This window comes from Nicotiana tabacum, chromosome 9 (genome assembly GCF_000715075.1).
Source record: "Nicotiana tabacum cultivar K326 chromosome 9, ASM71507v2, whole genome shotgun sequence".
In the NCBI taxonomy this organism is placed as follows: Eukaryota; Viridiplantae; Streptophyta; class Magnoliopsida; order Solanales; family Solanaceae; genus Nicotiana; species Nicotiana tabacum.
The window spans coordinates 125,592,418-125,606,809 of NC_134088.1; the positions used below are offsets into that span (position 1 = coordinate 125,592,418).

The 14,392-nt window shown below is 35.4% G+C and overlaps 1 protein-coding gene across 1 annotated transcript; it reads left to right on the forward strand.

Annotated features, from left to right (window-relative positions):
• The first annotated feature begins 3,670 nt into the window (after window positions 1-3,670).
• LOC142164136 (uncharacterized) lies at window positions 3,671-5,505 on the forward strand. Its single transcript, XM_075221323.1, has 5 exons — window positions 3,671-3,678; window positions 4,086-4,395; window positions 4,609-4,694; window positions 4,955-5,046; window positions 5,249-5,505. The coding sequence occupies exons 1-5, from the start codon at window positions 3,671-3,673 to the stop codon at window positions 5,503-5,505; spliced, it is 753 nt and encodes a 250-aa protein (XP_075077424.1).
• The last annotated feature ends 8,887 nt before the right edge of the window (window positions 5,506-14,392 follow it).

Consider the following 14,392-nt stretch of genomic DNA (forward strand, 5'->3'; position numbering starts at 1 on the left):
AAGAATTGCAGTTTTCACGTCCAACTTCTCCACTTCAAGATCTAGGCTAGCTGCTAAGCTCAAGATTGTTCGAATAAAAGTTATTTTGACAACAAGTGAGAAAAGTTTGTCAAAATCAATACCTTTCTTCTGCTCGAAGCCTTTTACCACCAATCGAGCTTTGTATATGACCATCTTGCCATTTCCATCTTTCTTGATTTTAAATACCCATTTGCATTTGAGTGGTCTTTTACCCTTTGAATGTTCAACCAGCTTGTACGTGCTATTTTTCTGTAGAGATTCCATCTCTTCTTGCATGACTTTCATCCAGTGGTTCTTTTCTGGATGGGACAACACCTCCTTAAGACTTTTTGGCTCCCCTTCATCACTAATGAGGACATACTCTGCAGAAGGGTACCTACATGACTTTACCCTTGGCCTATCTGATATCCTTAGAGGTTGAGGTTCTTCTTCTTCCTGAGTGGGGTGCTCCACTTGCTCGACATCATCATCAAGTTACTCTCCATGCTCATTAACCTCACCAGGTTGCTCCCCTTGCTCGGCAACCTCATCGGTCATACTTTCTGCACTTATGGTATAGTTAGAAGAAGAAGGAATAGTAACAAGGTTAGGGATTATACCATTCTTTGTCTTCTCTGATTGATCATCTACAACTCTAACTTCATTTTCTCGGAAGATTACATCTCTGCTTCTAATGGCCTTCTTCTTTATAGGATCCCACAATATGTATCGGAACTCTTCATCTCCATATCTGATGAATATGCCCGAAATAAATTTATCATCCAGCTTTGTTCTCTGCTCCTTTGGTACAGTGTGCAAAAGATCTGCAACCTAATACCTTTAGATGTGAGTAGGACACTTCCTTGTTGGTCCAAACTCTCTCTGGGATGTCAAACTCCAATGGAACTGATGGAATCCTATTGATTAGGTAACAGGATGTCTGAACTGCTTCACCCCAGAATGACTTAGGCAGTTTAGCCATTCTGAGCATGCTTCTCACCTTCTCAACAATGGTGCGGTTCATCCTCTCGGTTACGCCATTGTGCTGTGGGTTCCAGGAACTGTCTTTTTATGTCTGATCCCATAGCTTGAACAGTACTCTTCAAATTCCGTTTAAGTGTACTCACCTCCATTGTCACTTCGGAAACGCTTTAGCTTTTGGCCTGTCTCCCTTTCCACCAGAGAAAGAAACTTCTGAAAAACTTGAAACACCTGATCTTTGGTTTTCAAAATATAAACGCATAATTTTTGTGAAGCATCATCAATAAAAGTAACAAAATATTTGTTACCACCCATCGATTTAATTTCCATTGGATCACAAACATTAGAATATACCAAATCAAGCATATTCAATTTTCTTTCAGACGATGTCTGAAATAAGACTATATGTTGCTTACCAAATAAATAGTAGTCACAAGGTTTAACCATTGTACTTTTGGCATAAGAAATGAGTGATTTCTTGGAAAGAATATTCAATCCCTTCTCGCTCATATGACCCATTCTTTTGTGTCACAAATCTGCAGAAATCTCATCTTGTGCCGCTTTCAATTCACCTTGGCATATTTCTACATTTGTCATGTAAAACGTGCCACGAGTAACTCCCTTTGCAATCACCAATGATCCCTTGGTAAGTCTCCACTTTTTATTTATAAAATAGTTCTCATATCCATCTCTGTCTAAAGCAATTCCCGAGATCAAGTTCATCCGCAAATCAGGTACATGTCGCACGTCCTTTAGAACTATGTGCATTCGACATTTGTCTTGATACAAATGTCACCAATTCCCACAATCTTTTAGTAACTTGTGTTACCCATTCTCACAGTGCCAAAATCACCTACTACATATCTGCAAAAAAAATCTTTTACCGTTGTGGCATGGTAAGATACTGTTGTATCAACCACCCGTTCCGACTCTGGACCTGATAAGTGCATGCATTCATCTTCCTCGTTTATAAAGAGGACAACATCATCATTGTTTTGCACCATGGAGGCTGTGTTGTCTTCATTCTTCTGGCCACTAGTTTCACCTTTGCCCTTCCTTAGATTTGGGCAATCTTTTTTGAAGTGACCTGGTTGATCACAATTATAGCAATTTCTAGCTCTTGATTTGGATCGGTTCTTAGACTTTCCACGAGCTTCGGATCTACCATAGTTGCTCGAACACCTTTGATAACTCCTGCCTCTACCTTTTGTGATGAGAGTATGTCCTTGATTTTTATGCTTCTTTCTCATCTTCTCATTGAGTAGAAGAGCCTATGTGACGTCTTTCAACTCAATGGTAGTCTTACCGTGCAGGATGATTGTTGCCAAATTATCGTACGAAGATGGCAACGAGTTCAATAGCAAGATGGCATTATCTTCTTCTTCGATTTTCACTCCGAGGTTGGCGAGCTGTGTGATTAGTCCATTAAACACATTTAAATATGACAAAAAATTCGTACCTTCACCCATGTGTAGGGAGTATAGCTGCTTCTTCAGGTACAATTTATTTGTAAGCGTTTTGGACATATATAGGCTTTCCAACCTTGTCCAAATGCCACGTGCGGTGTCTTCATCAATGATGTTATTTACCACATCATCTGATAAGTGCAACCTGATTGCACTAGTAACCCTTTCATCTAATTCAGTCCAATCATCTGCTTTCAAGGTATCAGGCTTTTTGGCATCAACATCAAGTACCTTGTGTAATCCTTGTTGAATGAGTAGATCCCTCACCCTTCTTTGCCATGTTGAGAAACCGTTTTCTCCGTTAAATTTTGCTACCTCATACTTTACTCCGGACATATAGTACTACCGACAATGAATAGTACTTCTATGAACAAGCAGAACCTGTGCTCTGATACCAGTTGTTGGGAATAAACCCCCTACAAAAATAATATTCACAGTAATAAAAGCGAAATAATAACGTAGCACCGAGATACGGTAATTAACAAGAATAAAAGAGTGACAACGACACCAAAACTTTACGTGAAAAACCCTTTTGAATATGGGAAAAAATCACGACCCCGAGACGAGCAACTGATATCACTATAGCAAAGAATTTTACACTTTGTAGGTCCGCGTAAAATACTCCAAATACCACTACAACACTCAAAAGAAATAACCCTCTTTTGATATTCCCACCTCACTACAGTATCACTCACTCTCTATTTTTCTCACAGACTATTTTCTTATCTCTTGTCTGTGAAACCTTACTCTTTCTTTTTCTCTTTGTTGGTGTGTAGAAATGAGAGCCGAAACTCTTCTTTTATAGCCGAAGCCTCACTCTCTAAAGCCTACTATATTTGACAATTTGCACACATTTTTCCTTCTTTTTCTTCAATGTTGACAATTCAACAAAGTTGACTACCAAACCAAAGAAATTCTCAGCCAAATATTTTCCTTAAGCACATGTCTATTACTTTGGCTTTTGAACGTGATGGGCCCATCATATGTGCTCTGCAAAACCTGCCCAGAAACCTCCCAACACTTGTTTTCTTTGACTGCACTTTCTCAAAAGGCTTCTGGCAGAATATTTTGAGCTGGTTAAAGTGGAATAGAGATGCACTGCCTTGGGAAAGGGAGAAAGACAATGCACACTAAAGGAAGCTAGACGAAGAACAACACAAAGAATACTGCTAAAAGCTTGTTTTGTTGCTGATGTTTATGATGTTTGGATTGAAAGGAACACAATGGATACGTCTCTCTCTCTCTCGTACACGCACGTGTTTGATGGTGGAAAAAATGGTTAAATCGACTCAGCCAACTCAAAATTATTTTTAATTGTTTGTTTATCTATTATATTTTGCTTAGTTACGAAACTAAACTATAAGAAAAAAATAAGCTTTTTTTGCTCTCTTTATCATGGTTAACATAACAAACCAAAACTGAGATAAATTTTCTTTTGCAATGGATGGATTAATTCTCTACAATCTTTTTTCTTTGTTGTGGCCGATAAGTTTATTTTTTTATATTTTATTTATGGTTACCGATCGAGCACATTACGTGCTTGGTTTGTGACATATTTGTGCTTGTCAAATCTTTAGGCTTCTTGAATCAATATATAATAGTGATATGTCATTACTGATACTCTTTTATTTTTTGTAGAAACTTATCAGAAGACCATGCTATTGATGGACTTGATCTTGAGCTGGAGTCAGTTAGTGAAGTAAGTGGTAGTGAAAACCTCTCGAGGACTTCCAGTAATAACTCAACAGACTCCACTTTTGAGCCTGTAGAGGGCTCAAGAGATCCTCTTTCGGGATCAGTCCCGTCCCGAGATGTAGTAGCCAATCAACAAAATATTCAAAGAAGCTATGCACCTTCAATGAATGTTAATGAAAATCGCCTTGGCTATATGTATTTTCAACATTCTGAGATTGCCTCTCCCTGTTGGAGAATTCCCTTGGTGGAAAAGGTGTGTAAACTTAAGTTTTTTAATAATTAGTTAGAAAATTTTAAAATAACATGAGAATGTGTGACGTTAGGTCAGAGTTTGATGAACAAGAGGTTTTCCTACTTTTTGATAAGTTGAGACTATTTTTGAAAAGAATATATTTTTAATAGTCACTTAGTATTCTTAATTTTGTATTTTAAAGTAATATTTTTTGATTTTTTTTGGATATTTCAGATATATGAATTTAGTGAGAAGCATCCAGGACTTCAGACACTGAAGAGCATTGACTTGTCTCCTGCAAGTTGGATGGCTGTTGCTTGGTATTCTTTTTTTCTTCTTCCTATTTTTACCTTTGTAATAATTTCAAGTGAAATTCCAATAATACATTGATGAAACAATTAAATTTATTTTTTCCACATAGCAATAAAATTTATCAATTCAATATCATATAGAAATTTGGAATTGATGTTAATGATAATTGTTTTCTAGAAATTATTATTAAGGAAAATATTCTCTCCATTATTCATCTATTTATTCAATTTAGAGAATTTGAGTTAATTTTCTCTAATTTTATTGCTAGGTACCCAATCTACCATGTACCAATGATGGGAATTACCCAAAATATATCAACATACTTCCTTACTTATCATTCATTATCAACATCATTTCAAGGTACGTCTTTCAATTTTCCTATTCGCATAAATATAAGTAAAATCTGGTTCTTGGCCGTGCATGTTATGTGCTTGGTTCGTGACATATATGTGCTTGTCAAATCTTTAGTTTCTCGTACTTAATCAATATATATATATATATTCTATATATATATATATATATATATATATATATATTCTAATTTTTATACATTATATTGCAGATGACTTTGATGATGACATATGTAAAGATCTTCCTATTGAAAAGAAAGAAAAAGGTGGAATTCCTCTTCCACCTTTTGGGCTTATACCATACAAGATGCAAGATGACATTTGGTTAAATAAAGCACAAGCCTATGAAAAATTTAATGATCTTTATAGTGCTGCTGATTCTTGGCTAAAGCAGCTTAACTTTTACCACCAAGATTTCAAATTCTTCACCTCAAATTCCTATAATATGGACCATGTCTTCTTATATTGAACTTATTTAAAGCCAAGGTCATGTTGTATTTTTTTATTTGGTATTGTATTATCATTTGAGAACTTATTTTTATTGTAACAATTTTGACTCGATAATATGGGAAATTGAGTTATTTGTATCATTTTTCTATTGTATGAGAATTGGTTTATTGCTCTTAAAAATATTAGATGGTTTGAGATTGTACTTATATGTAATATCTTATCTAGACCTTTGGAGAGTATAACATAGTAGTTTCTTTTCTGCAATATGTTCAGGACTTAGAAGACTTTTTCTTGTTTAATTGTATTGACTTAGATGACTTTTTCTTGTATTTGTTAAATATGTAAATTTTACTTTTAAAAGTATAACGAGTCAATGTTTGATTTTATACGAAAAATTGCACTCAAATTCCAAACGTCATTCTTTTTCCTAGTTTATTTTTGCTACTCTGTGCATTTTCAGAAAGAAAGAAAAAAGTATAGATTTTGGCTTCATAAACTTAAGTGTTTTGGGAGATAAAGTGTTCTACCTTGAAAGCAAACAAGACATCGAATACAAAAGTTATTAATCTCTAGATAAGTTGATAAAAGATCATCCTCTACAAAAAGTTTTTTTTTTTTGGGCCGATAAGTTTTCATTTCATGGTTAAATTGACATGGTTATTAGAAAAAAAGGGTATTACATGATCTAAAATATTTTATTTATGTTTTAACTATTCCAAATTTGATAGTAGTCCATAAACGAGATATATGACCACTGGCCGTGCACGTTACGTGCTTGGTTGGTGACATATTTGTGCTTGTCAAATCTTAAGGTTTTCGTGAATCAATATATATATATTCTAGTAGTGATATGTCATTACTGATAATATTTTATTTTCTGCATAAACTTATCAGGAGACCTTGTTATTGATGGATTTAATCTTGAGCTGAGTGAGTGAAGTAAGTGGTAGTGAAAAGCTCTCAAGAACTTCCAACAATAACTCAACAGATTCCACTTTTGAACCTGCAGAGGGTTCAAGAGACCCTCATTTGGGATAATTCAGTCCCGAGATGTAGTAGTCAATCAACATAACATTCAAGAACCTATTCACCTTAAGTAAATGTTAATGAAAATCACCCTGGCAATATATATTTTCAACATTCTGAGATTGCCTCTCCCTATTGGAGTAATCCATTGGTGGAGAAGGTACGTAAAATTAATTTTTCTAATAATTAGTTAGAAGTTTTTAAATAACATGAGAATGTGTGACATTGAGTCAGGGTTTGATGAATGAGAGGTTTTTCTTCTTTGATAAGTTGAGGCTATTCTTGAAAAGAATATATTCTCAATAGTGACTATATTCACTATTAAGATTAAATTGTTTGGTTTGGTATATAGTTCAGTATCGATTAATATTTTTTGTTGTACAATGTACTTTATTTTTATTTCGAGAGGATGAGTATCAGTTCAGTATTCTTAATTTTGTATTTTGAATAATATGTTTGGATAAATTTAGTGAGAAGCATTCAGGACTGACTTCAGACACCTAAGAGCATTGACTTGTCTCCAACATCAACCTTTCAATTCTACATCAAATATAATCTTTTGGGGACGAAAGGAGTAGATAATACAAAAATTGTCCTTCTCTTTCCTCTTTTCCCAGTCTCTCATTTTTTGCCTAGTTTGTTTTTGCTACTCTATGAATTTTCAGAAAAAAATTACAAAAAGAATTGATTTTGGCTTCATATTTTAAAGAATTATATCTTATATTTTGAAAGCAAACAAACCTCGAATACATTGAGGGTAGTTTGCTCAACAGTGGGTTTTAAGTTGTTTTATCGTTCAGCATTCCAAATTTTCGGTTGTTGCCCTCTTACTTCCTTCTATGTTAACTCTCTTCACTAGGGTGCTTATCGGGCGGATAATTACGCGTAACGGTTTGGCTTATCGGTTATCGGATTATAAATATAGTAATCCGCTAGCCGTCCAATAAGATAACGAGCGGATTGATATCGGATTAACGATTATTGAGCGGTTTATCTGCTAAACCAAATAGAAAATTTTGAACAATCAATACCAAACAGGCAAATGCATAGTTCAAACTGTCTCTGTTAGTTTTTGAACAATCAATACCATTAGCATTGTTATCCACAAAGGTAATATTATGGCCCAGAGAGGAATTCAATTCATGTCCACTCATAATTCATGAGAAGCCAGAGATGATTGGTATTAGCTATAGACAATTCTATCATTCTACGTACAACTACTTGTGCAACAATTTAGTAACAAGTTCATACACATAGGGGTAAAAGTGTAAATATAAAAATTCTAAACGGGTTAACGGTTTACCCGATAAGAAAATTGAGTAATCCTCCCCAAAACCGTTAAGCCGTTAATTATAAAATCTCAATCCATTCACCATCCATTACTCTGATAATCCAATACCAATAAGCCAATAAGCCATCGATTCAGTTTGGTTAACGATTTCGGTTTGGTTTTCAACAACCCTACTCTTCACCCTTTTGTCCTATATTATCGATGTTAAATGGACGAGTTGGACTAAATTCGAATGAGTTAGATCAATAAAAACAATCATCTCAGCACCCCGTCATAAAAAATAGGAAAAAAGGCCAAATATACCCCTTTACTTTCATATATTGTCTATATTTAACATTCGTTATACTATCGGACAAAATTTACCCCTACCGTTATACTATCGGGCCAAATTTACCCCTACAATTAGCAAACTTTTAAAAATACCCATTAATCTGTTAAGTAATCCAAAATCTCCCAAATTCCTTTTATTTAAATCATTTGTTGTTCTTCTTGGTCCACTATTTTTGAAATAATTGGCATTTACATGCTTTCTGAATTAGAGAAAAAAAATAAGAGAAAAAAATATTAAATAATACAACCGAATAAACAAAGTATAGTAAATTGAAAAATCTAAATTAAGTAGCTTTTCTAAATTCTAAAAGTATTTACAACATCCCAATTTTAATGAATTCGTTGCACCAAATGTATGGAGACTTTGCAAGTATTAGTGATTGAAGTTGATGTTCCTCGAAAACTTTACATTGTCTAATTCAACTTTGCTTTAATTAAATGCCTACACATTGTGCACTCTTAAGTTAGTCGATCGAACTCTATACTAATCGGGCAATGGCATAATATATTTGAATATACATGTACATACATGATGATCAGCTGCATATAATACACAATAAATAGACCCACTAAATTCTATGGTACGTATATGATTGAAAAATAAATAAAATTCTAAACTAATTTTATTTATTACAAGAAGAGAAATGAGTGCATTGGTAATTAAAAATAAATTATGAATAATTTGTATAGTCTAGTAACTTTAGCATTCATATCAATAGTAATTTTTGAAAATAAAGGAGCAAGAAGAACAACAAGTGATTTAAATAAAAAGAATTTGAGAGATTTTGGACTACTTAACAGATTGATGGGTATTTTTAAAAGTTTGCTGATTGTAGGGGTAAATTTGGCCCGATAGTATAACAGAGGTTAAATACAGACAATACGTGAAAGTAGAGTGTATATTTGGCCTTTTTCGTAAAAAATAACAATTGGACTCCTGCTTGAGGTCAATACATCTAATTATAGTGTGAATTCCGACTTTTATTTTGTCAAACTTTAAATAAAACTTATATTATTAGAAACTATATAAAAGTACTAACACCATATTCTTAACATTTTAAAATATTATTCAGTGTTTCAAAAGAAAAAAACTTTGACTTTCCAAAATGAAAATAGATTATCACCATCTCAGTTGCTTGCGTGTTCAAACTATTTTAACCAAAGCTCTTGCAAATGGAGTCTCTTTTGGTAGCAGCCTTTACCTTCAAAATAAGATTTCTTTTATGAATTCAGAATTCAGATTAATTAGTTCTAAAGTGAATATCGAATACTGAATAAAAAATAAAAAAGACAATTTATTTTTGTTTACCCAAAAAAAAAAAAAAAAGAGAGAGAGAGAGAACTGTGATCTTGACTCAAGAAATGGAATCTCAACAAAAAGTCAAAGTACTTGAACTGAAAGAACTCTTGAACCTTTTTGCTGCAGGCTAAGAGAGCACATGAAACCAAAAGCTATTTGGTCCCCTTCACTCAATCTTTACTTTTTTGCTTCTGCTTAGGAGCTAACTAAATTGCTAGAAATTCACTGATCAAATATGGCTGCAGCTGAAGCTAATGATGCTTCAAAGCCTATTTCCATGTCCTATTTGTTGAATAATATGCAAAAGGGGTTGATTCTTTCTTCAAAAGACAGAGATTCAATTTCCCATTTGAAGATTTTCTGGAGCCATGGAGCTGATGATCTTCTAAAGGAAAAGATCAAATTTTTTCTTCAGCTATTAGATTTTGTTTCAATCCCAACTTAAGTGCAGTCTTTAAGAACTCAAGGGAAGTGTTTTCTTGCTTTTAAAGATCAGCCTTTGGGTCTTAGTGTTCTTAGAAAGGGGCTTTGTTTTTATAGAAAACACTGTGAAGAGTACAATTACAGTGTTGATTTTGGTCTTCCTAGCATAGTTTTTTAAAATGGGGTTCTTGAATTTAGTCCATATGTGAAGTTTTACACCAAAAATGAGTACCCTTTGAGGGATTTTGCTCAAGATTGTGGGATTTGGGGATATTTGGCTTTACCTGTTTTGGAGCCTCTTGGCTATAACTGTGTATAGTGTCCTTGAGTTTGTGTCCATTTGTGATGGCATGCTAAAGGTTTGTACCTTAAAGAATATTGCTCAATATTCACTTTGACAGAAGAAAAAGAGTTTAAATTTTCTCTAATTTTATTGTTAGGTACCCAATCTACCATGTACCAATGAAGGGAGTTACCCAAAATATATCAACATACTTCCTTACTTATCATACATTATCAGCATCATTTCAAGGTACGTCTTTCAATTTTCCTATTCGCGTAAATATAAGTAAAATCTGGTTCTTGACCGTGCACGTTATGTGCTTGGTTCGTGACATATATGTGCTTGTCAAATCTTTAGTTTCTCGTACTTAATCAATATATATATATATATATATATATATATATATATATATTATTCTAATTTTTATACATTATATTGCAATATTGCAGATGACTTTGATGATGACATATGTAAAGATCTTCCTATTGAAAAGAAAGAAAAAGGTGGAATTCCTCTTCCACCTTTTGGGCTTATACCATACAAGATGCAAGATAACATTTGGTTAAATAAGGTACAAGCCTATGAAAAATTCAATGATCTTTATAATGCTGCTGATTCTTGGTTAAAGCAGCTTAACTTTAACCACCAAGATTTCAAATTCTTCACCTCAAATTCCTATAATATGGACCATGTATTCTTATATTAACTCATTTGAAGCCAAGGTCATGTTGTATTTTTTATTTGGTGTTGTATTTTTATGATTTGAGATCTTATTCTTATTGTAACATTTTTGACTCGATAATATGGGAAATTGAGTTATTTGTATCATTTTTCTATTGTATGAGAATTAGTTTATTGCTCGTAAATGTGAAATCTTACCTAGACCTATTTGGAGAGTATAAAATAGTTCCTTTGCTGCAATGTGTTCAAATATTTAAAAATTGTGACTTAAATGATTTTTCCTTGTATTGACTTAGATGTCTTTTCCTTACATTTGTTAAATATGTAAATTTTAATTTTAAAAGTATAAAGAGTCAATGTTTGATTTTATAGCACTCAAATTCCAAACGTCATTTTTTATTGGGCCTAAAGTATTTAGCACCAAAATTCTTCAAAAAGAAAAAACAAAAAGTGTTTTGTATAATGAACTTTAAAAACGGGTCGAATATGGATAAGAACCATATTATCCACTTTGAAAATGGTTAACCAAATAGATAACCAATGGATAATTAATGTGTTTAACTTTTACATTTGTAAAGCCTCAAATTAGGGGTTTCTCAAGTTTTGGATTTCCATATTATCCGTCGGATAACCCGTTTTTTATCCGTTTCAAATACAGGTCGAATAATTTATCCGTTTTTGAATTATTCATTTTCGACCCGCTCATATCCGACCCGATCCGACATGCAAGTTTGCCACCCCTACCTCTCCCTATTGGAGAATTCCCTTCGTGGATAAGGGACATAAAATTAATTTTTTTAATGATTAGTTAGAAGTTTTTAAATTACACGAGAATGTGTGACATTGGGCAGGGTTTGATGAATGAGTTCCTTCTTTTGGATAAGTTGAGGCTATTCTTGAAAAGAATATATTCTTAACGGTGATTATATTCACTATTAAGATTAAATTGTTTGGTCTGGTGTAAAAGTTTATTATCAATTAATATTTTCAGTTGTGCGATGTACTTTATTTTTATTTTGACAGGATGAATATCACTCCAATATTCTTAAATTTGTACTTTAAGTAATATTTTTTGATTTTTATCTCCGGCAAGTTGGATGGCTATTGCTTAGCATTTTACTACGAGGCGTATCGAGGTTGATGGATATGGGTTCACGTGAAATCATACTCATTTTTTTAAACTATGTATAATAATATTATATTTTTTTAAAATTACTTAAATATATGTGCGTGAACCCATGCTCAAAGACTCCTATGATGCAATTATTATTGGGTGCACCTCTACAAGTGAAATTGGCAGTTCAAATCGCACTCTAAATGATTTTGATTTCGGCAGGAAGTATAAATATATATGTGAAAATTACTAAAATTTTAAAAGAATATAATTTTGAACCTATAATTTCTAAAGTGTAGTGAGTTCATGGTAAGAGACTTTGTTAAACCCTCAATTCGATCTAGATACACTTCTTCACCACAATGCACCCATACCATTGAAATCCCGAATCTGCCCCTGATTTTACGTGCTTGGCTAGTAACATATGTAGTATATACGATTCAAATATTTAGTTTACCGTACTTGAATCAATATGTTGTATGAGGAGACCAAGATATTGAAGGAACTGATTTGGAGCTGGAGTCATTTTATGTTACCCAATGTTACCGGTAGTACTTCAATACTCGCCCTATAGACAGGTACTCTCTTGGTCCTGCTAGCACGCCTTCCCGGCCCGGTTGTGCCTCGCACTTGGACTCTCAACGGTCCCCGATCTTTCGGCGTACCTCTTCTAGAATGATGACATCTTCCAACTTGGAAATCCGACCAATTCTGAAGCTTCGCTATTTCCTTCGAATCCGTCTCCTCACCTTGGCAATGACCTCAGGCATCTCACAAGTCTATCCCATAGGAAAGACACTCAACTGATGCGTCGCACACATCCTTGGCAAGATCTCTGCTATGATCATGCCGAATGTTTATAGTCCATGGCTCACACTCTTTGCAATATGGTTGCTCGACCTGGCAAACATGGCCTTCTCTTGACCATCCGACTCATCGTCATATCACCACATTCAATAGCACTCTAGACTTTCTTCGACCAGCAGTATCGGGTTCTCGATCTCTGGTGGCATATGAACATCAATCTCTGCTTTGACATGATCTCTGTAATGACATCCAAAATGCACTCGCCATCTTAACTTTTGCCTTGACATTGTGTCATGGCATAGTATGGCCTTAATCGGATCTGATACCACGTGTCACGGGATCATTTTCGCCAGCGGCACCGAATTGCCCGCGCGGCGCCAGCAGTTCCCCTTGATGCAGGCCAGCCTTTATCCTTTCCCAGGTTTTCCAAGCACGATCCTGTGCCTGTGGTGAAGCCTGCCTGGAAGGCATGCTCTAAGTTGTGCCGCCCATAAGATGTCTAAGCTCTTGGCTTCGACATGTCGTGGCGCTTCTTGTCTTAGGATCATAATCCATGCATGCCCTGGGGGTTGGCTAAGGACATGTCTTGTCCTTCGCCTAAGACTGAGCATCGCTCTCCCGTGCACAGCCCAATCCTCAAGCTTGACACTCGCCTCATGCATCCGCACCCGGCTTGTGCCTCGCCCGAGTAAGACAACCTTTAGTCCTTGGCCATTGTCATGTGCGTCTTCCGTGCCATGCCCATACATAGCCCTCGCGATACACTTTCATCCCGTCTAGTGCAATGTTGCCCCATAACTGCACGTTTAAGCCAACAGACCCTTGCTCGCATGGCTGAACCCAAGTCATGCTTACAAGTCGACACATGATGCCCCTAAGATAGGTGCATCAAGTATCCAATTGGCACGGAGGTCTTTGTCCAACATTTCGGCATCCCGTGGGGCATACCTATCCCACATATCAACCTCCAGCGCCTGTTTGGTGCCCAACGCTAGCCCGAAGGCGTCGCGTCGTCCATAGAGTTCCCTAATTCGTATGGATACTCAGGACACTCCTTTGAGTCATCCAGGAAGGCCCTTGAGGTTCCCCTCAATGAGCGACCTTGAGGTTAGATACGGCTTGGTGGCAGCACGTATAGGGGAGGCAGGTTGAGCTTTCAACACCTATACCCCCCTTATATATGCTTAAAATTAAAAAACCCAAGTTTCCTGAGTAGACAGATCTACGTCAGAGAATCAGAAGAGCCTTTTCTCACCAGTTCTTGGCCGAAGTCACAACCCCAAAGTGCGGGTTGTGACATGTTACTTCTATTCCTCCTTTGGGAGGAGCAGGAATAGTTAGTCCAACAGCAACAACAAACCCAGTGTGACCTCAAGTGTGGTCTAGGGAGGGTAATGTGAATGGAGACTTTATCCCTACCTTGGGAAGATAGAGAGTCTGTTTCCTATAGATCCTCGGCTCAAGGAACTGTGAGAAGGAAGCAACAAACAACATCGACAACAAGGTAATAAGACAGTGGAAGCGAACGATGCAACGGAAAGTAATAAAGATCTAAGAATAAGAAAAATACAAGAATAGTACTAATACTACTGGTAGGACTAGGAGACACTCTCGACTACCTGTCAACCCTAATTTTCGACCTTAACACCTT